Source organism: Hyperoodon ampullatus (genome assembly GCF_949752795.1).
Source record: "Hyperoodon ampullatus genome assembly, chromosome: 12".
NCBI classification, from domain to species: domain Eukaryota; kingdom Metazoa; phylum Chordata; class Mammalia; order Artiodactyla; family Ziphiidae; genus Hyperoodon; species Hyperoodon ampullatus.
In genome coordinates, this window is record NC_136925.1 from 67,780,332 (window position 1) to 67,807,140 (window position 26,809).

The following is a 26,809-nucleotide window of genomic DNA, read 5'->3' on the forward strand; positions in this document are numbered from 1 at the left end:
GTGCTTTGTCACTTTAATTTTTAAAGACACCCTAGCATAGGTCTGTGGCAACCTAGTGTCCAACTGAGTTACATAAAATTGTACCAGTGATGCACTTGTACATATTTACATGGGGTGGAATGTTTTCCCATATATTTAGATGAGTATGTAGATCAACATGTTCACATAAGACCAAATACTTTTAATATTATTTATAACTGATTTATAAAGCTTTGAAAAAACTCACAATAGCACATTGTTTACTTTAATGCTTTACGGTACTATCAGTTTAAAATCACAATCAGCACTTAAGTTATAGTCAATCCAGCAAACAAGAGACAAAAAAATTTACAAGAGTTAAGAACTGACTGATACATCCTTTATCTTTTTTTAAAACTAATGCATAAGTGCAGAATAAGATACTCTAGTTTAAATATCTTGTTTACAATATACATTTTTGTTCTAGTTACGCAACAGTAAATCCCATGCTTCACATAGAAAAGCAATCCACAACATTAAGAAAAAATGTACAATTTATGAAACAAAGTAAATAAATATTAGTATTACAGAATCAGAGCTGTACATAAAAGCTGTTCAGTTTTAATCATATAAAAATATGTTTTAGTGCAACCTCACATATATATTGATGCTGTTTTGCTTTACATCATTTAGATCCAAGTGTCCAAAAAAGGAAAGAAATTACATTTATTACAAAGCAGATACACAAATTCTAAAATATGTACAAATTACTGCTAAAAAATGCTTATAAGAATATAAGCAAAGTAAAGAAAAGGCACAAACATCTGTACAATTTTAAAAGTACCAGACCCAATAGGTTAATTTCAAATTTTGTTTTGGTCAGGCTCATGATGACTTGTTAATTTACCTAATTCTTTTGATATAACAAAAGTATATATAATAGCAAACTACTGTAACTTAGGACAGGCATGCTATAAACTTCATTACGTCTATTTCTAGAAAAACAAAAACAAAGGGGAAAATGTGGAAATGAAAGTCTCCATGCATCTTAGATCAATGTAGTTGACTCTTTTCTGACGAAGGTTCCTTGCCTTCCTCTGTGCTTGAGGGTAATTCTTTGCTGCCTTGAAAGCCCGACTGTTTGTCATCCAGACAACTCTTGCTGTAAAACGTGGAGTGAGCGAATGCAGTCTGTGATGTACCAAAATTGTCCTTTTCACCATCATGCAAGTCAGGGTGGGTAGCTGAGGTACAGGGCTGACCTGGCTCAGGTCCACTAAAGTGTCTAATGCTAACATGTGCACTTTCCAAGGGTTTCTGATGGGGCGCCTGCCCCCGAGCTGGCTGGTCTGCCCCCAGCAGAGCGGCCTCTTCTGTGGCAATCCGGAGGGAGGCGATGGCTTTTGTGCAAGTCTGTATGTTTTCCTCCTGTTCCCGCTCTGTTGCATTCAGGCTGTCTTCTGAAGTGCTCTCTTTCATCAGTAGCCGAGGAGAGGAGGGTGTGCTAGGTGGACCAGATGACTGCAGAGCGTGAGGAGATCGCTTCTCGTGCTGCTTAGGAAGCACATAGGGATCCTTGGCGAAGGAGTCCCCTGAAGCTCCTCTCTTCTCCTCAGCGCCCTCCACTGGCAGAGGCAATGTGGGTGGAGGTTGTAAACCGGAAAGGGCCGGCGGCATGGAGTGAACCATTTGGATCCCACCAACTGGCACCATGGGGATAGGAGCTCGCACTTGCTGCTGAGAGTGGAGTGGAAGATGACTGAAGACATAGTCATTAGGACCCTCAGGGAAAAGGCTGGAGCCTGGATGTTCATAAGCACCTTCTTGGTCTCCATAGAGACTGAAGTAAGGAACCTGAGGTAATCCTCTTCTTAAATTCTGCATCGGGAAACAGAGAGCACAACGCTTAGGACCCATCACGCTTCACGCTTAGGTCAAGCTGTTTCATTCATTCACTCACTCACTCATTCTTTCAAGACACGTGAAGACTCCCTAATTTTTTTTTTCTTTTTTTTTTTTTTTGCGGTACGCAGGCCTCTCACTGTTGTGGCCTCTCCCATTGGCAGAGCACAGGCTCCGGACATGCAGGCTCAGCGGCCATGGCTCACGGGCCCAGCCGCTCCGCGGCATGTGGGATCTTCCCAGACCGAGGCACGAACCCATGTCCCCTGCATCGGCAGGCGGACTCTCAACCACTGCGCCACCAGGGAAGCCCTCCCTAATCTTTTTATCCATTTTTTATTTCTCAAGACAAAAGAGATTTTCTCAGCGGTCTTTTAGGGTTCTTGAATGAGGTGGTGGGTCTGTGAAAAGTTGCCTTTGCTGTTAAACAGCAATGTAATAAATCATGCAATGTGTTTTCCACTAGGTACAGAGACACATTCCAGCTCTGTTTTTTTCATAAGATGGAATGAAAAGAAAATAATGGATAATTACCAAAAAAACTTTACTGAGCCAAAAAACACTAACAATAGATTTTTTAATTCAAAAGGAAGTTAAAAGATTACCATCTGTTTACATATTGGGCAGATTTTTAATATTTTTCTTAAGTGTTGATGAATATAAATGGAGTGACAAGCCTGAAAATTAGCTTGCTTTTTTTTTTTTTTTTTTTAGTTTTCTACAGAACAGATGACAAAATGGTGGTGATAACACAAACTGGTTACTCCAATGTGCAAGACATTGGTCTAAAGGAATAAATTCCTGCTCAGGAGACATTAAGGCAGAAGATCAGCACCAGCTTCTCCATCAGATCTTAATTCAAGGCCAGATTTTGTATGGAAACTATGCATCAAAGTAGTTAATATTAAATATTTCAAATCGTTACAACTCACATTCAACTACACAGCTGGGAACCAAAGATGATTGGGTTTTTTTTTTTTTTTTTTGCGGTACACGGGCCTCTCACTGTTGTGGCCTCTCCCGTTGCGGAGCACAGGCTCCGGACGCGCAGGCTCAGCGGCCATGGCTCACGGGCCCAGCTGCTCCGTGGCATGTGGGATCTTCCCAGACTGGGGCACGAACCCACGTCCCCTGCATCAGCAGGCGGACTCTCAACCACTGTGCCACCAGGGAAGCCCGATGATTGTGTTTTAATTCTTCTGTTTATACTACTATTTCCACTTAAATATCTTCTTGTCAATTAATGGATTAATATACTTAAAATTGGGGGCCAGTATTCCAGATTTTATGGTCCCAGTCCTGAAAATGGAGAACTTATTTTGTATAATTGTTCCTGTAGCAAAACCCAACTTATACTGTGAGATTATCAGGTTTTAATGAGATGATGAGGTTTCAGTCACTGAGATTCATTCTTTTAATGAATCGTCATCTAAAAGAGACTCACTGTATTTTTATTTTTATTTTTTGGAGAACTTAAAATCAGAGAGATACAAATGTGTCAAATATGGTAGTAATCAGGAGAGACCAAAAAATGTTCCAACTCATTTCAAGGATGTTTCAATTCTAAAATTCAAGATATGCTCTATACCATTAGTGATTCATCCAGTTCTATTTGGATTGTGAGACCAGAACGATAAGTTATGCATCGTCTCTGCTAGTCTGTACCATGCTTGGCCCTTACCCTGTTCTGGGCTTCACCTTATTCAAGCCAAAAACAAATGACTTGTGCTGAAAGTGCAGGAGAAATCATGTAATCACCAACCCTATAACCACAAGCATCTCATAAGCTAGGTAAAGGGAGAATTTTATGGTATGAGAAAGAATCATTTAAATGCTACCAAAAAAAAAAATCCCTCTCGTACTTGCTCTGGTTTAGAAAAAAGGCATGTTTCCTTCATCCATCACCACGTAAGGTGGAAGAACATAATGCCTACAATAATGACCTTTGAAGATAACCAAATGAATCTTCTTTTAATCATGATTATCACAGATTCAAAGTTTAAAACAAAGTGTAGCTTGGCTATTTTTCCATTTTGCTTTTGATTGCTATTCTGTGATGTCCACTGCATACACCTAATCAGAATGGGGATCTGTGAGGCAGCCAGAGACACAGCTGTCCCATTTCATGAGATCTCTGAGTCAAGTCTAACAAAGGGAGTGATGAACGGTCCTCTAAAAATAGGAGATATTCAATATGTTCAAAAGCCAATAGAATTTTGTGTTAAGAGTAAAAGTGTTATAGTCAGACCTTTACTGACCAGAAATTAAATGATTACAGTCACAGAAGCAAGTGCACAAGTACAATTCCTATCATGTAACCACTTCCACGGCTCCAAATGCTGCCAGGCTTTTCCACATATCCTCTGTCCTTGAACTGACCCTTTTTTCACCCTCCAAATAAACTCTCAAGAAGATTTTTCTACTCTAATTTTTACTCCATCTGCAACACTATTCTCATAACTTGGACTTTATCATTGTAATATCGTGAACACACTCCCATCTTACTTAAAAAATCTCGATACAGAAAGATGAATAATGAATGCATGTGTGGGCTGTGTTAAGTGCATGCATATGTGTGTGTATATCTATACATATACCCATGTACCAGATATTTACCCCACTCATCTTTTCAACAGTGTCAGTAGGTCCTCTGGAAGCAAAGGCTCAGAAGGAGGTAGGGGTGCAAGAGGTTCAGCTGGGGGTGGTGATGGGGGAGTGGGGAGTTAATATATGTGAAGGTAATGGGAAGAGGAAGCAGGTGGTCAGCTGGGGCTGATCCAGGCTCAGCCATTGACTGGGGGCTGCAGGGGAGAAGGTGGCCTTGGCTTGAAAATGGAGGCCCAGCCTGAAGGTATGAACAGCTGGAGGCTGTCAGCTCACTGCATTCCTTAGAGCTGAATGGCAAGTTCTTTCAAGGACAGAAATCTGCTTGGCCCAGCCCCCTGACTGCCACAAACAGATTAAGAAACTGTGGCCAAGAGGTTAATTGACTTGCTCAAGATCACACAGAGAGCAAGGGATGGAACCGTAGGACGACACTTTTACTAGACAATGTTCACGGACACTCTGTACCGAGGACCAGGACACACTTTCTTTGTCTCCTTGCTGTCTATCTACCAAAACTTTAAAAATAGAAAAGGAAAATTTTTTGTTTAAAAAAGATGAGGCCAGACACTGTGCAATTTTTTCATCATCCTTGAGCCACATATGATAAACCCTCAAAAAATATTTACTGAATGAATGAATAAAAAACTCTTTTCTCTCTCCCTCTCTTCCTTCCTCCCTCTCTCTCTTTCCCTTTCTATTGTTTATCTACCTACCTTTCTATCTATCATATATCTACCTATCTATCATCTGTCTTAAAATTAACTCTAACCGGAGGGCATTAGGGAGGAAACAGCAGGGTACTAGAATCTCAGTGACTGCATATCACCTCCTCCAAACCTGCTCCCTGGGACCTACCACTCCAGACTGAACCAGGTAATGAGCATGCCACACTGGACTGCAAGGTCCTTTCATGCCACAGTCACTGCCCTGTGAGCCCTTGGCCAATGTTAAACAACAAGGTATTGCTAATAGAATTTCCATCTAAAAGAATTATTCTTAGGGTTATTCCAATTTAATACGTTCATACATTATTTAGAGGGGGGGAGCACTCATCTACTACAGCAATCGGGAGACGTACTTCTCATAGGATCATTGATTCTTTTTTGCTCTGGCAATGAAAATCTTGTCCATACATCATAGAAAGATGAAAACCCTCTGCAGCCCCTCCAAAAAGGTGTGGTAAAGCATCAAACGGGAGGCGTTCGAGACCAAGTGTCTCTGCCTGGGGAGGATCCTCAGGGAGGATTCCAAGGTCTATTCCTTTCTATCGCATGAACAAAGCAGCCTGCTAAGAATTCTCTGCAGAGAATTAAACTGGGTAATAGACCAAAGGCTCAACAGTTGGGCTTCATAAATGGTAAAGTTCAACAATTCTATTAAGTATCCAGGTGAACTGGTATTAAAAAAAAAAAACTGGTGCAAACTCAATGACTAATAAAAACCAGTCTCCTTCCAACAACAACCTTCTGGCCATAGATCCAAAAATTAGATGAAGTCCTTCAGTCTACTCCTTCACTTCTTTTGCCCAAGTTGGCTGAGAGTTGCTATTATTTTTTAATAACAATAGTGTGTTGACACCAAAGGGTTATTTTTTGTGGCTGTAGTTGATCAGGAACAGGAGAGCCTCATCTCACACACTTCATCAGCATCATTGGGTCTATACCAGAAAAAGCATTTTACACCCTGGATGTGGTGCTGCAATAGCATGAACTTCAGAAGAGCCCTGCTTTCTACTTAGCACCACCAAGACACAAAAAACCTGTGGAAATGTCCCTCTTTTTCTTAGCTTGCTAATTTATTTGTTTGACAAATAGTTACAAATACTCCTGATAGCTACACGTTTCCGCAGTAATTGAACCATGAAGACTAAGCTGGTGGCGGGCTTGTAAACAGAGGGTGCTGGGGGCAGGGGAGTGGAATGCAGCAGGGAGTTTTCCTAAAGTTCAAAAATGACAACCTAAGCAAATAATTCAGGGTGGTGAAAAGGTGATGAGAGGGAGGAAGGTGACCACTAGGGCAATGATAAGACGGCAGAGCTGGGAGGTGGTAGAGCTTCCTTTGGCTGTGAAGGACAGTGCCAACCCACATGATGGAAATCCAGAGCAAAAAGAGAATGGCAAAGAATAGAGCGCAGGAAACAAAAAGCACATTTAAAGCGACCAAACTCCAAAGGTATCATTCCTCTGTCTACACTAGGTGCCTGCTTCATTCATTTTTTAAAACCCTACACAAGCTGAAAGAGACAGCAAGGTCTACCACGCTGGTGGAATGAGGCAGGGCAGGTGCTTTTCTATAGATTTGCATAAGCCTACTGCCTAAATTTCATCCATGATTACTGCTGTTGTTATCTTAATCTATAATTAGGGCACACCATAGAAATCGCCTCTGATGCTTTCTCCCTTAGCTTTCCCAACTCCCCATTCTCTGGGGGCTCAAGATCTCACTTTACAAGGGCACTCAGTAGCAGGAAATGGTGGTACCAGGAAGAAAAGCATACATGTTCATGCCTTTCATTTATAAGCATACCAAGGGGTTCATTCTCCCCTCTTCCGATCCCTCACTGGTTTCACATGTCCACTCACTGTGGGCAAAGTAATGAGTTTATTTTAAAATATTTTTTTTGATTGAAAGTCAATGCTAATGCCTGAATCAGAATCCTTACCTGGCAAAGAGTTACATAAATGACACCTAAATGTCCCTGAGAATGTCTGTCTAGGCAGCCATGCTATTCCAAAGACATGAAAAGGTTTCAACTCCTGTCCATAATGAGTTAGGCTTAGAAAGCATTTAGAAAGATCTCCCCTGTTACCAGCTGGAAATGCTCTTCTCTGATGTAATACTACACTTGGGATAATACCACAGACATGTTACTGACAATAGCATGCAATAAAAATGTCTTCCTTCTATTTTCAGTAACCAAGTTTACTCCTCCCCATGAGAGAGACCCATGTCATAATACATTTCACACTAGTGTGTAATCAAGAGACTCCAATGTGCTTGGACTTATATATTAGAAAGAGAAAGCTAATTATACTTACAGGAGGTCCCAATACAATTGGCTCTGCTTGCAAATACTGTCCCATGGACAACGGTGGGTTGTGGTATAAAGCCCTTCTGGGAGATGGTGCTCTTATGGTGGTCATGTATCTTCTCTCTCTTCTGGGAGAGAGGTCTCTTCTGGCCGTGATCTCTTTCCCAGGTGAAACTGGCCTCCTTGGGGACAGATGCCTTCTTGGTGAAACATCTCCTTGTGATATCTCTCTTCTCAAGGCAGCTTCCTTTCTTGGTGAAAGATGTCTCATGGGCGACACATCTCTCCTAGGTGATAAATGTCTTCTGGGAGACAAATCTCCTTTGGGTATCAGATACCTCTTTGGTGAATTATCTCGACAGGGTGAAGAATCATATCCTGGTGAGGAATGGTGGCTGGAGGGTGAGAAGTCCCTTGGGGAGGAACTTGGCTCTGAAGACAGCATGCATTCTTCATCCATACAGCTAGGGATGTCTAACCTGTCTTTGTCTGGTTCCAAGTCTGTACTTTTGCTCTGGAATAACCTCTGGTATTCTGTCATTGGAGTATCTTCACATGAGTCACTTGGTGTCATAAGCTGAGTAACCTGAATACTTGGCAAAGTAACCAAATAGCTGATCAATGAAGAATGCCCCAGGGAGCTATCAGAAGGAACCCCATGGGGCACGGCGCCAACATTCACAGGTAAGGAGGAGAATCTAGGAGGCTGGGGACTGGTGCTTCTTGATCTTGTTTTTGGTGTCAAATCTCCTTGGTCATCAAAGTCATCATCATCTTCATCATCATCATCATTATCATCTCCATCCTCACCATCCGATTCTTCAGCATCTGAGAACTGATGATCAGTTGAAATGCTGGACATGCTATGCTTCTCAGCCGCTTTGTGCAAATCTTCCATCGTTTCTGAAGCAATTGAACAAAGAGAGTGAAGATCAAGATCCAAACATGAAGGTTAGGAGCTAATTTAGGCCCCAACTCTTTCCAAAAGCTTTCCTCAACCCTCCAGCCCTTAGAGACAGTCCTATCTCTGAATTCCTATAACACACATGGGCACATACCTCTGTGACTCTAGATTGGTTCTTGTTTTTTTTTAATGTACCTATCTGGTTTCATCTCCACCCTGTAATACAGACTCCACAGTAGGACCTTATAACTCAGGCATCATACCACTCATAGAAAACCCTCGATAAATGGGTATTAATGTTGTTAATGATGGTATTAGAGGAAAAAGAGAAGCAAGACTTGTCTCTATAGGTGTAAGACCTCACGAGGCCCAGCTGACCCTCAGGTTTTCTATTGAGGTTAGTGATGGATTATTTTTGCTACTAGATTTCCTCTTAATAGGAAAAATAAGACAAAATGCTTTTCAAGTTTCCCAAAAAGTTTCCTAAACTTTAAATCACCATCACAACTTAAGTGCAATTAGATCTCCTTTATGGTTCTAGATAGAAGTATTTCCATAGTAAGGTCTTTCCACCTCCTCAGCCAGAACTGAAATGCATTTCTTCTCAGTAAGTTTCAAGCAATTCAATGTGTCAGACTTCTTTTCTATATTTAGTATTTAGTAAAATGAAATGTGATCAGTATCTTTTTTAAATACCTAAATTTATTTTACCACCTTGGCCACAAAGCTCCAGCATGCACAGTAAAGAGTTCAGTCAACTAAAGTATGAAATACCTGCTTCCTCGGTTTCGGTATCATCCACTGATGTCATTGAGACCCCCAACTCCAGGCATTTCTTCATGTGTGCTTTAGATTTCATATGCTTTGTTAGGTTTCCTGGAAAATACAGCCAAAAAGAGAGCAATTAATTGGTTACCAAAATGTGATGATTGCTGCAAAATTCAGTGTGAAATGAACTGACTTGAGATAACAAAGATTTGTTTCTCACCCCTGCCCCTTGTCTCTAACTTAAGAGGAACTATTTGGCTTCTGAAGATATTAACCCCAGATAGCTTCAGCCCAATCTCAGGTTTTCTGCATTCTAGAAGGCTTGTCGAAGTCTAGGGTCACAGCTTTTCAAGAGTAGGCTCAAGTACAACTGGGAATCCCAGGCTTTCCTGGCTGAGAAGGGATCTAATATCTTTGGCCCAGTTGGGCCCACCTCCTTGGACTCCATATAACCAGGATGGCACAAGCTGGGTCACACCTCTCTGAGCAACTTCAGAATGAAATATTGTCATCAACACATTCACCGGACCCCAGACCTTCTGGCATTGATCAGATATAGATTAAACTCGCAGGATCCTCACTTGTCAGAAGAAAAAATATATGCAAACTAATGTTGGGGCCAATCCTGTAAATGAATTCAAAGATCCATACAAATACTTAGCTAACTACTTATAGGAAGCATTAGTCTCAGTATTTAGCATTTATCCATCTGGCATATATCAGCAAAGTTTATGACAGCAGCTTCTAAAGTTCTGGAGCAGCAAAATTCCTTTCTTATTTATCTTGAAACTCCCACTGTTCTACGGAAAAAGAAAGAATTTTATGTCAAATATGTATTATCATGATGATAAGACATATACAATTGTCCCTTATGTAAAATGGTGTAGTACAATTGGCCCTCCATATCCACAGGTTCAGCATTCACAGATATGAAGAGCTGACTACACAGTTATACGTGTACCTAAGTACATATGTGTGTTTCTATAGATTTATATAATTGCTATATAGAATGTGAGAAATATGAAAACACTGATCCAATCACCTTTGATTTAGGATCTATGAAATTACATATATATATTATTCCATGTCATATATATAACTTATCAAAAGAGATTCAGGAAGTAATTCAGCTGTAAGGGCCATATTATTATCTTTGTGCTTTGACGCTGCTTTAGTAACATAGCAGCAAATGCTTTATTTTTAAGAGTAGGCTCATTGAATCTAGATGGAAACCCAGCCTGCTGAAATAGTTTATTCCCCTTGTAAGAGTGTTTAGCTTACTATTAATGTAATATATGAGCCACAACTCTAAACTGGGGCACTGCTGTTTATTATTTTATTTATATTATTTTATTTTTTACTTAACGTTTGGCTTATTGCTTATATACCTATAAATTTTATGTGGTATTTTGATAACTCCAAACATAGAAATATGTCCTGGCCCTTACTGCTCTTTTTTATCAAAAAAATTATATCTGCAATTTTTCTAAAGATCTAAAAACTTTTTATAGATATATCATCAAGAATTCTAAAATCTGTAAATTAATTAAATATATCTATAAATTAATGGAAATCATCTGCTTCTGTAAGGGTGCACGTGATCTGAGTATGTGGACATATGTAGATGTTAGGTATGTCAAGATAGTTTATTTAGATCTTAGTATGTGTTTCTTCTCCTACATTTTTTTTTCCACTCGTTTCAAGTAGGCAGTGAGGTTTTGTGCTCTCATTCTCAGGGTAGTTTTGTAGTTAGAAATAGGGCTCAGAAACAACCCTACCCTGACTTTGGCTTATTGAAGTCTTGAACATCTGAAGGATTATAGCAAAGAGAGGGGAGCAGGATGGCAGGAAAGGGCACCTGGAGAAGTGACACAGGCACAGAGGAGGTACCGGTCCTACAAGTGTGCTCTGATTCTGTGCTCAGATGACATGACAACAAGCACTTCAGCCGGAAGTAAAAACTGGCCAGGGGTTTCCCAGGATGATCTGCTCTTTTTAAGATTCCAAGACATTTGTACATTCCCGAAGGGTGACAAGGAAACTCCAGTAATGACCAAGAATAAATTATTTCCTGCGAAAACTCCAAGACAATGGTTCAAAGCCAAATTTAATTTGGGAAAAAAGAAATAGCTATGTGACATTTCTTCAAGCAGTGTTTCATGCAGCTATACCTACAGTTAACTCATATGCCCAGGGAATATCAGTTGTAATGACTGGCGGATTTGCAGTATTTCCTAAAACCAAAGTTTATATTTTCTTATGTCCTAGGGAGTCTCTCAGTGAAGTTCTACATAAAAGGTCTTGATAGTGCAAAAGTGGATGGTATTTAAAGGACCTTATGTTTATCTCCTTTGAAATGCAAATGAACACTCCCTCCCCCTCTTTCTGGCTTACAAAGAGGCATACTTATAATATAAATATCTTTTTAATAAAGAAGAAACAGATACGTTGAGAGGCTACACATTTTTACTTCTGACAAACCAATAAAGAAAATTTAGGATTTTGTGTATAAGAGAAAATAGGTACACATTTCTCTACCAAAGATTATTTTATTTGATATTTATTTTTCTTGATGGGTAGTGGAGCAGATTAATTGGCATGCAAATCTAAAGTTAAAACATTGGAAAATGTTAGTGTTAGGTTAGTGAGGGTGTGTCTAGAGGATCCATTAGTACTTCTACAGTAAGTAGTAAAACATACTTCTACAGAAGTCATCCACCTCTAATTCACTACTGTTTGTATTCTGAGAACACTGGGTTTATAAACATTTTCATAATTTTATAAAATGATAGAAACATAATTGAAGCAACCTTTTAGTATAAAATATTTTCATATAAATCTACCTTCTAAAAACGGATTTTTTTTTAAAAAAGAGAATATCATTTCAAGGCAAGTCTTAGTTTTATGAGATTAATAGCCATGGCCTGAGAGTAAGAAATTGTCTCCGTGCTGATAAATACACAGAATACAAACTATCAAATTTCTATGCATAATTAATGCAAGTGTGGATGGAGGGGCCCACCAGGGAGTCTGCGGGTCTCTACATCATTTATAATCTTGAAACTGACCATGGGCACATGTTTTCTTTCCGGCTGCTGCCTTGCTTTTCTAATGCCATGGCATGGATTATCTCCCTGCAGTATTTCAATACCGGTGCAAAGATTCTCTAGACCACATAACATTTCCAACATGAGGTAATAGCTATCCAGGCAATTCTTAGCCACTTCCTTCGAGACAACTAGCCTGGACCTAAGTCTGTAGCTCTTACTTAGGTCATAAAAGGAGCCTCACTGTCTCATGTACATCCTCAGACCACTTAACAGGAAGAGGAAAATACATTTTGTGGGGTCACATTTTCACAAAGAAAACCAACTAATTGTCGATGATAGTTATAACATAGTATTCAGAATCTGGAGCAGCCATAAAAAAAAGTGTTTTTCCTCTTAAAAAAAAAATTAGACCTGTACCTTTTGTTTTGAAGGCAAAATTACATAACTTGCATACATAAGGCCGGACATCAGTATGAGTGCGGATATGCTTTTTGAGCATGCTCGGTTTCTTACAGCGAATTCCACATTCTTCACAAATGTACTTTCCACGTCCACGTCCTCTGACATATACATAATCTTCATTTGACTTATACCTGTTAAAAAAGGGAAAATACAGTGTGTTTCCAAATACTTTTGCATGTTACACATCAAACCAAAAGCTAATCATTTGCAAGACAAATTTTTAGGAGGGACTTTTACAAACAATTATTCAACTTTATTTCTACAAAGCCTGTGAAATCTATGCAGTAAAGTCCTGAAAGAACAGATTTGGCATTGTAAGTAAAAGGGAATTTTTTTCTACATGGAGTTCAAAATGGAATTGGCTCTTCTATGAAGTGTAAATATATGGACTCTGTACAGATGTTCAATGGGCTTATATAAGCCTCAAAGAGTTGCAGAGCTGTGCACCTCACTGCCTCTGGCCAAGAAACAGCCAAAAAGTTATACTAGCATATTTAAATCATCACATATCATTTGTTAACATTCCATCATCTAAGATGTGCATACACAACACACATACCCCTCTGAATTTGCTAGAATAAATATAACTGATTATAGAATTCTTCATTGCAAGTTTCTACTCTATTTTTACAATCCTGGCACGAGAGTCAGAAATTTCTAGCTTACACAGGCTGAGCTGAGCTCACCAACTGTTGCCTACAGATTTGATCTGCTCTTCCCAAGGACCATGAATCTGTACTAAAGTGAAGTCTAAATTTCAAGTGGCTTCTGGAAGGTACTGTTACATAATGAAAACTAGAAATTCTATTTTTCAATCAAATTTGCATTTGTTTCTGGAAGGATTTAATAGAGAAGTTTGAAAGGATAAATGAGGTCATCTAGTTTAATTAAATCAGTTAGATGAGCAAAATCTTAGGTATTCACTGTAATTATCAATGGAAGAAACCTATCTAGTGCTCACCATCCATCATATTTTGTTTAGAATACAAGGAAACATGACCTATCATAGATTATAGCAGCATTCTACTGAAAAACTCAATGAATATCATTATCTCTTAAATCTCAGGCTAGAATGATGGGTCTAATGTCATTCTTGGGAAGATATTCCTTTCGAAGGGCTCTTTTTATAACTTCAAAAGGTAAAGTGACCTACAAAATGCCCTAACTCAGTGTGGACTGACTTAAAGGCACTAGATTTACAGTTTTGTTTTGTTTTGTCTTACATTCTAAGAGCATTGCAAACTTCTCTATTTTGTTCTAGCTAATCTATCATCAGAAATAAAAGCAAGTTCAACTTCATTTATCCAATCCACTGAAGAATATTTAAGAGAGAAAATCCATCCAACATATTTAAATATCCACTCTGCTATGGATACTATTTAATCTTAACATTATCTATCTTTTGGTCAGTACCAATCCAGATGAGAATTGAGTAGTATCAGAAATATGAATAGTCAGTTTTGCATGCTTTCTGCTCCTTTACATCTTTCCCACTTAGGGACAAGGAATTTCCAAAGTCAACTTTTTCTTCAAAACTATTTTGAACTTTATCTTTCCTTTCACACTGTCTTTTGTAATAAAGAAGAAAAGAACCTAAAAATGCCAAGTATCTTTCATCTTTTAATATCACTATTCTCTGCCCCAAACTTAGGGCATGAAATTACCTAAGCATGAAATTACCTTAGGATGAAATTACCTAAGGACTATAGAATAAAACAAATAATTTTATAGAAAGCAACTTTTCTTCAGGGAAGGGTACTTTAAGCTTACTGTGGCCCAGGCCCATCATTGTACTTGATGTACAATGTATTATCTTCAAATAACACTATTTTAATGTCTCAGCTGATTAACTTGCTTCCAGAATGAAAATAGAGTAAATTTTGTATAAAATATAACTGTATTAGAAAAGTCTGCACAAATAAAATATTTACCCTTCAACAGTTCTGCAGACGCATGAATTTACTTGATACAAGAATTAATGGATTTTGAAAAAATAATTAAATGATGTGATGAATTGGGTGATTGTAATTGACATGTATACACTGATGTGTATAAAATTGATGACTAATAAGAACCTTCTGGGTGGGATAGGGAGTGTGGGAGGGAGGGAGACGCAAGACAGAAGGGATATGGGAACAGACATATATGTATGACTGATTAACTTTGTTATAAAGCAGAAACTAATAAAAAAAACCCACTAACCTGAAAAAAAAGAACCTGCTGTATAAAAAAATAAAAATAAGATTCAAAAATTAAAAAGAAAAAAAAGAATTAATGTAATTTGAAAAAATAATTAAAAGGTACGTTTAATTAAATTACTAAGTCTATGAATTAAATAGTAATAAGAAACATATACACTTAAAAATTTGGTCAGTAATACTTTTTTTTGAACTTATCACTTTGCAATCGGCAAAATAAGAAGTGGTAACACACTTCTTGGAATAAACAGCTGATTACCACCAGGCAGAAGATGGATCACAGATTAAGGAATGATATCAATTACAGGAAAAAATCTGTAAAAAATACAAACACATGGAGGCTAAACAATACATGGCTTAATAATCAAGAGATCACTGAAGAAATCAAAGAGGAAATAAAAAAATACCTAGAAACAAATGACAATGAAAACATGATGACCCAAAACCTATGGGAGGCAGCAAAAGCAGTTCTAAGAGGGAAGTTTAGAGCAATACAATCCTACCTCAAGAAACAAGAAACATCTCAAATAAACAACCTAAACTTGCACCTAAAGCAATTAGAGAAAGAAGAACAAAAAAAACCCCAAAGTTAGCAGAAGGAAAGAAATCATAAAGATCAGATCAGAAATAAATGAAAAAGAAATGAAGGAAACAATGGCAAAGATCAATAAAACTAAAAGCTGCTTCTTTGAGAAGATAAAATTGATAAACCATTAGGCAGACTCATCAAGAAAAAAAGGGAGAAGACTCAAATCAATAGAATTAGAAATGAAAAAGGAGAAGTAACCACTGACACTGCAGAAATACAAAGGATCATGAGAGATTACTACAAGCAACTATACGCCAATAAAATGGACAACCTGGAAGAAATGGGCAAATACTTAGAAATGCACAACCTCCTGAAACTGAACCAGGAAGAAATAGAAAATATAAACAGACCAATCACAAGCACTGAAACTGAGACTGTGATTAAAAATCCTCCAACAAACAAAAGCCCAGGACCAGATTGCTTCACAGGCGAATTCTATCAAACATTTAGAGAACAGCTAACACCTATCCTTCTCAAACTCTTCCAAAATATAGCAGAGGGAGGAACACCCGCAAACTCATTCTACGAGGCCACCATCACCCTGATACCAAAACCAGACAAAGAGGTCACAAAGAAAGAAAACTACAGGCCAATATCACTGATGAACATAGATGCAAAAATCCTCAACAAAATACTAGCAAACAGAATCCAACAGCACAGTAAAAGGATCATCCACCATGGTCAAGTGGGGTTTATCCCAGGAATGCAAGGATTCTTCAGTATATGCAAATCAATCAATGTGATACACCATATTAAAAATTGAAGGAGAAAAACCATATGATCATCTCAATAGATGCAGAAAAAGCTTTTGACAAAATTCAACACCGATTTATGATAAAAACCCTGCAGAAAGTAGGCAGAGAGGGAACTTACCTCAACATAATAGAGGCCATACATAACAAACCCACAGCCAACATCATTCTCAATGGTGAAAAACGGAAACCATTTCCACTAAGATCAGGAAAAAGACAAGGTTGTCCACTCTCACCACTATCATTCAATATAGATATGGAAGTTTTAGGCACAACAATCAGAGAAGAAAAAGAAATAAAAGGAATCCAACTCAGAAAAGAAGAAGTAAAGGTGCCACTGTCTGCAGATGACATGATACTATACAGAGAATCCTAAAGAAGCTACCAGAAAACTACTAGAGCTAATCAATGAATTTGGTAAAGTAGCAGGATACAAAAATAATGCACAGAAATCTCTTGCATTCCTATACACTAATGATGAAAAATCTGAAAGAGAAATTAAGGAAACACCCCCATTTACCATTGCAACAAAAACAATAAAATACCTAGGAATAAACCTGCCTAAGGAGACAAAAGACCTGTATGCAGAAAACTATATGACACTGATGAAAGAAATGAAAGATAATACAAATGGATGGAGAGATATACCATGTTCTTGGACTGGAAGAATCAACATTGTGAAAATGACTATACTACCTAAAGCAATCTACAGATTCAATGCAATCCCTATCAAACTACCAATGGCATTTTTCACAGAAGTAGAACAATATATTTCACAGTTTGTATGGAAACACAAAAGACTCCGAATAGCCAAACCAATCTTGAGAAGGAAAAACGGAGCTGGAGGAATCAGGCTCCTGGACTTCAGACTATACTACAAAGATACAGTAATCAAGACAGCATGGGGGCTTCCCTGGTGGCGCAGTGGTTGAGAGTCCGCCTGCCGATGCAGGGGATACAGGTTCGTGCCCCGGTCTGGGAAGATCCCACATGCCGCGGAGCGGCTGGGCCCGTGAGCCATGGCCGCTGAGCCTGCGCGTCCGGAGCCTGTGCTCTGCAACGGGAGTGGCCACAACAGTGAGAGGCCTGCGTACCGCAAAAAAAAAAAAAAAAAAAGACAGCATGGTACTGGCACAAAAACAGAAATATAGATCAATGGAACAGGATAGAAAGCCCAGAGATAAACCCATGCACATATGGTCACTTTATTTTAGATAAAGGAGGCAAGAATATACAATGGAGAAAAGACAGCCTCTTCAATAAGTGGTGCTGGGAAAACTGGACAGCTACATGTAAAAGAGTGAAATTAGAACACTCCCTAACCCCATACACAAAAATAAACTCAAAATGGATTAAAGACCTAAATGTAAGGCCAGACACTATAAAATTCTTAGAGGAAAACATAGGCAGAACACTCTATGACATAAATCACAGTAAGATCCTTTTTGACCCACCTCCTAGATAAATGGAAATAAAAACAAAAATAAACAAATGGGACCTAATGAAACTTAAAAGCTTTTGCACAGCAATGGAAACCATAAACAAGATGAAAAGACCACCCTCAGAATGGGAGAAAACATTTGCAAATGAAGCAGCTGACAAAGGATTAATCTCCAAAATTTATAAGCAACTCATACAGCTCAATATCAAAAAACCAAACAACGCAATCCAAAAATGTGCAGAAGACCTAAATAGACATTTCTCCAAAGATATACAGATTGCCAACAAACACATGAAAGGATGCTCAACATCACTAATCATTAGAGAAATGCAAATCAGAACTACAATGAGATATCACCTCACACCAGTCAGAATGGCCATCATCAAAAAATCTACAAACAATAAATGCTGGAGAGGGTGTGGAGAAAAGGGAACCCTCTTGCACTGTTGGTGGGAATGTAAATTGATACAGCCACTATGGAGAAAAGTATGGAGGTTCCTTAAAAAACTAAAAATAGAACTACCATAAGACACAGCAGTCCCATTACTGGGCATATACCCTGAGAAAACCATAATTCAAAAAGAGTCATGTACCACAATGTTTATTGTAGCTCTATTTACAATAGCCAGGACATGGAAGCAACCTAAGTGTCCATCGACAGATGAATGGATAAAGAAGATGTGTCACATATATACAATGGAATATTACTCAGCCATAAAAGGAAACAAAATTGAGTTATTTGTAGTGAGGTGGATGGATGTAGAGTCTGTCATACAGAGTGAAGTAAGTCAGAAACAGAAAAACAAATACTGTATGCTAACACATATATATGGAATCTAAAAAAGATATATATATATATATGGTTCTGAAGAACCTAAGGGCAGGGCAGGAATAAAGATGCAGGAGTAGAGAATGGACTTGAGGACTTATATATACTACCAAATGTAAAATAGATAGCTAGTGGGAAGCAGCCGCATAGCACAGGGAGATCAGCTCGGGTGCTTTGTGACCACCTAGAGAGGTGGGATAGGGAGGGTGGCAGGGAGACGCAAGAGGGAGGGGATATGGGGCTATATGTATATGTATAGCTGATTCACTTTGTTATAAAGCAGAAACTAACACACCATTGTAAAGCAATTATACTGCAATAAAGATGTTTAAAAAAAAAAAAAAGGAATGATTGGGACATAGCCCATAACATGGGACAATGAAATGAGGAGAAAATTAAATATGGCCCACCCTTTTGGATCATCAAAACACAGCAATAAAATGTTCACATATGCTTTTTCATTTGTGTCCTTCGTTAGTGGAGATGGGCTCCTCAAATCATACAGTAACTGTGAAAGTCTCGCTAATCTAGTACAAGTGCGCTGTTATGAAGAAGACTGTTGAATGTAAGCGTTGATTCAGTCACAGGGATCACTCAGTCTCTATAAAGTTAAAATCTCTATTTCTCTTGTTTGTGTTAAAAGATGAGGAATGTGAAAAAATACTGAGACAAGCTTCACGACTACAAACAGCTGTGGCTTTAGTGGTGACAATACTAGGCATCCATCCAAGGGGGCCAACCTTACCAGGGAACCAACTTTGATAATCCATCTCCAAACTGGTAAATCTATGTGAGAAATTGATACTTCATATCACCAACCACTCAACATTTTAGAGTCAAACAGATTACATTATTTTGTTCTCCAAATATAATTAGAATAAAATCATGCTCATGGAAATATGTAAATTATAGGTCTGTTGCAAAGATAAGGTAGACACATCACAATCCCCAAACGTGGTTAACGTCCTTTAAAATTTTTAAATTTTAAAGCAGAAGTCTGGACTTTTTCTCCCCTGTGACTAGATTTAAGATAACTTTCTATCAAAATCTAAAACTGGACATTACACATACATGCAGTGTTTCTTAACTAGATAGACAACAAAATCATTGAACCTTATTACTTGAGTTTCTGCAACTCAGAATTCAACATTTAAAAAGAAATTCCTAAAGACAGAGAAACTGTCACAGACCAGAGAAGTTTGGGGAAACATGACAACTAAATGCGAAGTGGTTCCCTGGCTTGGATACTAGAACAGAAAGAGGGTATTGAAGGAATTGGTGAAATCCCAATAAGGTCTGGACTTTAGGTAATAATAAAAACAATAAAATAAAACTAGTTTCTAGGTTTATACATGAGTGTGCATGACTGCATTTTTGTAAGCATAGAATAAAAATATGTCCATTAGTAACACAACAAATGCCTATAAAAATAATACCAAAGAATGAACAAACTTAGACAATATCAAGAGTCCAGCAATTTAGTCGATTTCATATTAAATTAGAGGTATGAAAATGTAAGGCAGAAGTTCGAACCATATACGATAGGGACATTTTCATTAAAAGCAAGTCATAAAAGCAAGGGCACGAGCTCATTATCTATTACCAGACAGACTTCAGAAATGTGTATAGAAAAAGGAATTTGCTTTATGCTTCAGACCAGAGGAGATACGACTTTTCCATGCAGACACTCAGAACCATTTACGCTGAATTTAATGGAATACTTTACATTTGCACATGTGTTTCCTTACCCTCCTTCAAAGATTTTAATTCGAATGGGCTCAGCTTGTTTGGATCCAATATCCTTATCTCCATGAATATCTCCTTTCCCTCTTTCCTTTAAGATATTTCCCATTAGTTTCCTTTCTAGCTTGCTGCCAAATAAAAAGGTCGCATCAGGTTTCATCTGTAGGCCAAAAAGAGAGAATCACTTCGTATGCATTCCCTAAGACACAGAGGAAGCGCACACATCCCACTCTTCCATGATCTCTGAAAATCAGCCTAAACTCCATGCTAAAAGGCCATAGGCTGGCTACATAAAATAAGGGACAACAAGGATAAAATCAGAAAAGATGACAGTTTCTACAGAATAAATTCAACATTCTGTTAAAAAAAAAAAAACCCAGGGCTTCCTTGGTGGCGCTGTGGTTGAGAGTTCGCCTGCAGATGCAGGGGACACGGGTTCGTGCACTGGTCTGGGAAGATCCCACATGCCGCGGAGCGGCTGGGCCCGTGAGCCATGGCCGCTGAGCCTGCGCGTCTGGAGCCTGTGCTCCGCGACAGGAGAGGCCACAACAGTGAGAGGCCCACGTACCGCAAAAAAAAAAAAACCCAACAAGACCCCACTAGCACTGACACTGTACAACACTAATAACAATGTTAAAACATGTTCTGTTTTTGGAAGTAGCAATTCAAGCAATCTCTATGCGTTTAGAAAATATTCTCAAAAATTATTAAAGAGAAATGGTAACTGAAATGAGTAAATATATTTTATATTTTATTTATTATATATTTTTGTTTAAGGCCTCCATGTATTTCTTTATTAATTTAGCATAAATTCCAAAGTGGCCCTTATTAATATTTTTATAATCCTACATGTAAGGCAATAATTGTTCATGTAGGAATGAACCTGCTAATCCCTTGGAAAAATGAGTTTTGAGAGAAATATATTAAAAATAAATTTTAGTAAAACGATAGCCAGTGGGAACAACCCCTCCCTCAGAAGTTCGCAAAGTTCAGTTCTAACGCCCTGCAGCCTCCTTCCTGATCTTTCCTCTCCTGTGTCCACTCCCTGTTCTATGACCTCATTTCACAATTTCCTGAAGTCCTCACATCAAAGGAAAGCTGGTCTGCTAGGTCACTAACACAGGTCGGAACGGAGAGGAACTCAAAGGAATTAGACCCTGCGGTGGGATTTCACTGCACCTGGCTGAGGAGACACTTTGTGCTTGGTACTTGCCTAAGTACTGACTGGTACTGACCCCTCATAACTAAGTTCAGGGTCAGTGGGTAAGGCCTGTTTGCAGAGGACCCCCTCCCCAACTCTGGTCTTCATTTTACTTCTATGTTTTTTTCCATACGTCCTTCACTACGTATTCTGCTCAGCAATCAAGTCCACAACACAGAATGCTTTCAGAAACAATATTTGTTACCTGAGCAAACTGCTTCCAAGCACTTGATGACGTAAGCTTGCCGGCTCCAGGTCTGTGCATAGCAGCCAGGGTATAAATTTCTGCGGTGATTTTTTGCTTGGACCTCAGAAGAGCCAGCGTGGTCTTGGTGTTCAATCCTGATGGGTTTGGGTTACAGGAACTAATGCACCATGAAGCATATACCGAGGATTTGAAGGTGGCCTGTTGCACGTAATTGGGTTTTGTATAATTCAAGAAGCACCAACTCACAGTCGTTGTTGTCCGCAGACTGGGGAACTGCAGAATCTGCTGGAAATCTACCACGTCCGTGAAAAGAAGAGTCGAATTTGCCACTTTCCCGCTTGGGTCAGATGCTCTGGGGACCAGCACGCCGGCAGGCAGCTTCTGGCCCTTCCCTTGCTCTTCAAGCTGACTATCCCCGGGTGGCAGTGAGGAAGTCTGGGGGCTCATGCTCATATCAGACGCCGTCTCATCAATGTCTAACTCGTCGGAGGACTCTTTGCTTTCAGAAGGCCCACTGGACTTCTGCCCCAGAGCAGGGGCCCTGGAGCTTGCAGGGAAGGGCTCCCTCAAGGGCACGCTGGCAGACGGGTGGTCTTGAGATGAGGAGGGGGACGGCGAGGAGAAGGACGATGACGCTGACGGCAAGCCATCCTTCGGCTCAGAAGCACAGCCCTGTCGAACGAGCTGGGGCTTCTGTGGGCGGGAGAGATCCTTTTTGATGTCGGAGTTGGTCAGCTCCACGGCGCTGAGCTCCTCCACGATCTGTCCGTACATCTTCTCCTCCTTGACCCTTTTCTGCTGCTTTGTTTCCATGAAGAGTTCCAAGCTGCTGGCTGGAGAAAGCATCCGCTTGCTGCCTCCCAGGGTGGCGACGCTGTCAGAGGTGGAAGGTAAACATAAGGGGATCGAGGATTCCAAGCCAAGGGGTATGGTCTGAGGTACTTTCCAGATGGGGCACTTTTCCAAGCCTGCGTGCTGCCCCAACACCTGGGCAATGTTAAATCCTATCCCTTGCATGGCCGGGTTGGTTACCAGTGTTCTCTGGGTCACATTCTCGTCGACTTTGCATATGACAATGGCAGGGCTGTTCTGCCCAAGCATCTGAGAAATGCTTGTGTACATGACGCTCCCATAGGACGGTACGTGGGTCTGGATCCTAACAGGAACCACTGTTCCTGGTAAGGACTGTAAAGGCCCAGCGTTTGCTGAGGTGAACTCTTCTTGAAGAGCCTGCTCGGAGGGAGTATCTGTTGACTTGGTGCTCTCCCCTGACGGAAACTTTGGAAGAAGGTTCTTGGAGTGTAGCCCTGATGTTCCTGAATAACCCGGGTAGGTTTGCTCTTTCGTGTGCGCATAATCAGCGGATTTCTTTCCAGTGTGCTCCGCCACAGGCTCCAAGGGGTAGCTGGGGTGAACTTCTGCCTGGAAAGAAGGCTTTCCATAGCTCTTTGGAGCGTGCTGAGCCAGGGGATGGGGGAAGTGTGCCTGCCACCAGGGGGGCTGCTGAGCTGGGAAATGAACCATACAGACGGTAGGATATTGGAACTGAAACAAGGTGTTCTGGATTGGAGGAAACGGAAGAGTCTCTTGATGCGGAAATAAATGTGGCTGTTCAGTCAAGTGCTTGCTTGGAATATAGGATGTCGGTTGTATGAAGGGATTTCTCAGAGACTCCTGACTCTCCAGGTGCATGATCTGTTGCTGGGCCAGGTGGAGTGGTCCTGAGCTCAGCTGGGCACAAGGACCCACCACCTGCTTCCCTGGGTCCTCTGCCTGGAGGGCAGGAAGCACAGAGCACGGGGCGTGGTGCCACGTGGACCTGAGGCTGCCGTGCAGATGTTCCAGCTGTTCCTGCTTCACGCTCAGATCCGCGGCGGCCTCCCCCTGGGCGATCTCGGGAGAGCCACTGAAAGAAGCCTGTCGCACCAGAAAGCATTTCTTTCTCTCCCGGGATGGGGACAAGGCGGATGCCGACGCCCCTGCCACCGGAGCATGGGACAGATTCCCATAGTCAAATGATTTGCTCCGAATCTCTGGGACTTCCGTGGGGTGAGGACAAGGCATCTGCTCGGACGAGCAGCGTCGCATCTCCTTTTGGTGGTGGTGGCCTGGGACGGACAATGAGTATGAACCAGCAGGGACCGTCAGAAACTCTGAGTGCTTCCCGAACTCATCCGGCTTGGGAGGTGCCGCAAGCTTCATGGTTTCTTCTCTTTCGAAAGACATGGAGAAACTGGAGCTGTGCGACAAGTTACTTTCTTGACTGGGGCTGCGGGAGAGGCCGGTGCCTGTGGATTCAAAGCTGGATTCCCCGGAGGAGTGCTCCATATCCGCGAGCCGCAAACGCTTCTTTTTGGGCGGCAGCTTCTCGGCCGGGAGCTGGGAGAGGGTCTCACTTCTTTGGGGCCACTGAAATTCCTCCACCGGCTTTTCTGGCTCTTTACTCTGGGCCTCCTTCTCCTTCTCTGGCTTGTCAGGCTCCTCGGTCACGCGGATCTCGGGGACCTGGATGTTGTGCTGACGAACGAGGCGGGGCTGCGCGTGGTAGGGTGGCTGCGCGACCTGCTGCGAAGGGGACGGCTTCCCCCCGCCTTCCGGGCTCTCCCCGGGCGGAGCCCACTCTGGGCTCACCGGGGCCTCTGAGATCTCACTGTCACAGGTCTCGGAAGGGGACGAGGCTTTCTCCTGGGCGCCAGCGGCGAGTTCAGCGGACTCGGACCTCTCAAATGAATTGGGGCGGCTCAGCGAGTTCGTGTGCTGAATCACAGAGATCACATTGCCGGGAGGTTTCCTGCCCCCTCCGTCGGACGGCTTGTCTGAGTCAGCAGCTGCAGGTGACTCCTCGGACCCAAGCGATGGACTTCCAGATTGCAGCGGGGGTCGACACGGGTCAAAGCGCTCCGAGTGACCATGAGAAGGGTTTTCCTGGCCAGCCAGGCCGAATCCACTCCTGGCTCCTTCCTGCATCTGCAGCTTGGGCTCGAAATCTGAAGTCGCGATGCCCAGGGGCGTGCTGACGATGCTACTGCAGATCATTGGGGTGTCCTCCTCGTCCCCTACACTCTTCTCTTTCCGGCGTTTTCGATTTTCACAAGTACTTCCAAACATGGTTGGCAGTCCCTGCAACGGCCCCGAGGGATCCATGAAATACTCTCCGCCGTGTTTCAAGGGGCTGATGCAGGAAACATCCCTGTAGCTCTGCTTCGGTGCCTCAGAATCCTCCCACTTCTTATAGGGCTTCCGACAGACATCATAGTCATACCCAACCCTGTCCCCGGGAATCAATTTCTTTTCCTTCAAGGATGGACCTGTGATGCTCTTTGACATCCTGCCGTGGTGTTCTGCTTCCACGTGCCCCTCCTGTACCGAAGGCAGCTCAAAAGCCGCTTGTCTTCTTAACATGCGCTGAGGGGGTATTCCTACAGTCCCTGGATAGAACACATCATCAGAGCCAGTCATCCGTTCATCAAATGAGTGACTTCCTCTCAAAGAAGGAGGAAGACTTAAATTAGTTGCTGAAGAAGTTGGCATTGAGTTGCTTCTAATAAGGGGTGAAGAGTCAACAGGAGCTTCTAGGAGAACTGGGCTGCTGCCTTGGAAACTGGCTGGATAAAGTTTTCCTTCATTCCGGATAGATGATGGAATAGCCTGGGATTGCCTTGACTCGCTGTTGAATTTAGTGGATTTCAGCATGCTTGTCTGACTGGGGTCGATCTCTCCCTTGCTTGGGATCAGCTGTGAAACAGGATCTTCAAACATCTTGACATCCAACCTGGTGTTGACGTGAGGTAATGAGTCCATGGTGCTCTTCCTACCCATCGTGGCGCGCTCCTGACTTGCGGTTGTAACACTGAGTGTATTTCTCGGACTAAGCCGACAGTATTTTCCAAAGATGATTTCTTCATAAGACTTTGCATTTGTGTTTGGAGGGCTTATCTGCTGCTCTGCACTTTCTGAGCGGGAAAAGTAACCAGAGTCAGTGCTTCCTTTACTGTGCGGGCTCAGAAGGTTTAGAGATGGCTCAGAATCTTGTCCTTTTTTCTCTGACAGTCTTAGTGCAAGTTTCTGTTTAACTGTGTGAGAGTCATCAGCCTTAGTATTTAAAGACGGATTTGGTAGCATATCAGTGCCAATATACTGAGAGCTTTCATTAGGTAAAGGAAGCCCGCTTTTGGGGATAATCAAAATCGGCACCTTCATTGGACCTCCCAGTGATTCTTCCAGTGACCCATGATAGACACCTCTGCTGGCGATATCCAGCGGCATGGGTGGGCCGGGACTCATTTTGTCAGAAGCCTCAACAAACAAAGAACTCTCCTCATCTGTGTCTGTACTCTGTTCACCGTCTGAATGTATTTCTGCTTCTACGTCAATAAAACCGGCCTCTAGGTCCAATTTAGATACAGCTGACTCTGTGAAAGGGACTAATCCCGCCTTAATTGCATGGGCATGTGACTTCCTGTGCTTGTACAAATTGCTCTTTGTCTTGAAAGAGAAACCACAAGGTATACATGGATATGGCCGCTCACCAGTATGGGACCTGATGTGTTTTTTCAATACGCTGGGTTTGGCACACGCCCTGCTGCAGTAAGGGCAAATGTACTTGCCGGGCTTTTTGGGTTTGTGCTCTTTTTTGTGAGCATCTTCCGACTGTTCGATACTTTTCTGGGAGTATTGGCTATAAGCAGGGTTCAGACTTGAAATCTTTTTTCTAGGATAACCACCACTGTGGCCGTGTATAGGAAAGGAAAATAAGTCCTCGGAGGCAACAGATGGCAAAGGGCCAGGGAAAAGCCACGGAGGGCCTTCAAGGCTCTGATGTGGCTTGTTGCTGTGCATGACCCCCTGTGGCAATGAGTGCTGAGGGAAAGAGAGTGAATGTTGGCATGAATAAGGACTCAGACGGTGCGGTGGGTATTGCTTCTCTGTGACTTGCTGTGCCACTTCGCTAGGTGAGGCCAGTTTCCCAGAACCAAAGAGTTGTGCTGATGCTGTGTTTCCGATATGCTCAGGATCTATTTGTGGTTGCCGCTGTCCTTCTTGACTGCCAAAAGTGCTCATCTTAATAACAGCTGATTGTTCCTGTCTCCATCTACCTGATGCTTTATCAGTTTCTCCAGACCTTGAGGTAGCTTTTTGTCCTAGAGCTGTGTCCCCAGTGTCCAT

The 26,809-nt window shown here is 41.3% G+C and overlaps 1 protein-coding gene across 1 annotated transcript; it reads right to left on the reverse strand.

Annotated features, from left to right (window-relative positions):
• Nucleotides 1-1,011: 1,011 nt before the first annotated feature.
• On the reverse strand, nt 1,012-26,809 carry HIVEP2 (HIVEP zinc finger 2; the record flags this gene model as incomplete). Its single annotated transcript, XM_079716947.1, has 6 exons — nt 1,012-1,836; nt 7,506-8,401; nt 9,177-9,278; nt 12,638-12,813; nt 20,240-20,394; nt 21,641-26,809. 6 exons carry the CDS (start codon nt 26,807-26,809, stop codon nt 1,012-1,014), a joined length of 7,323 nt encoding a protein of 2,440 aa, XP_079573073.1.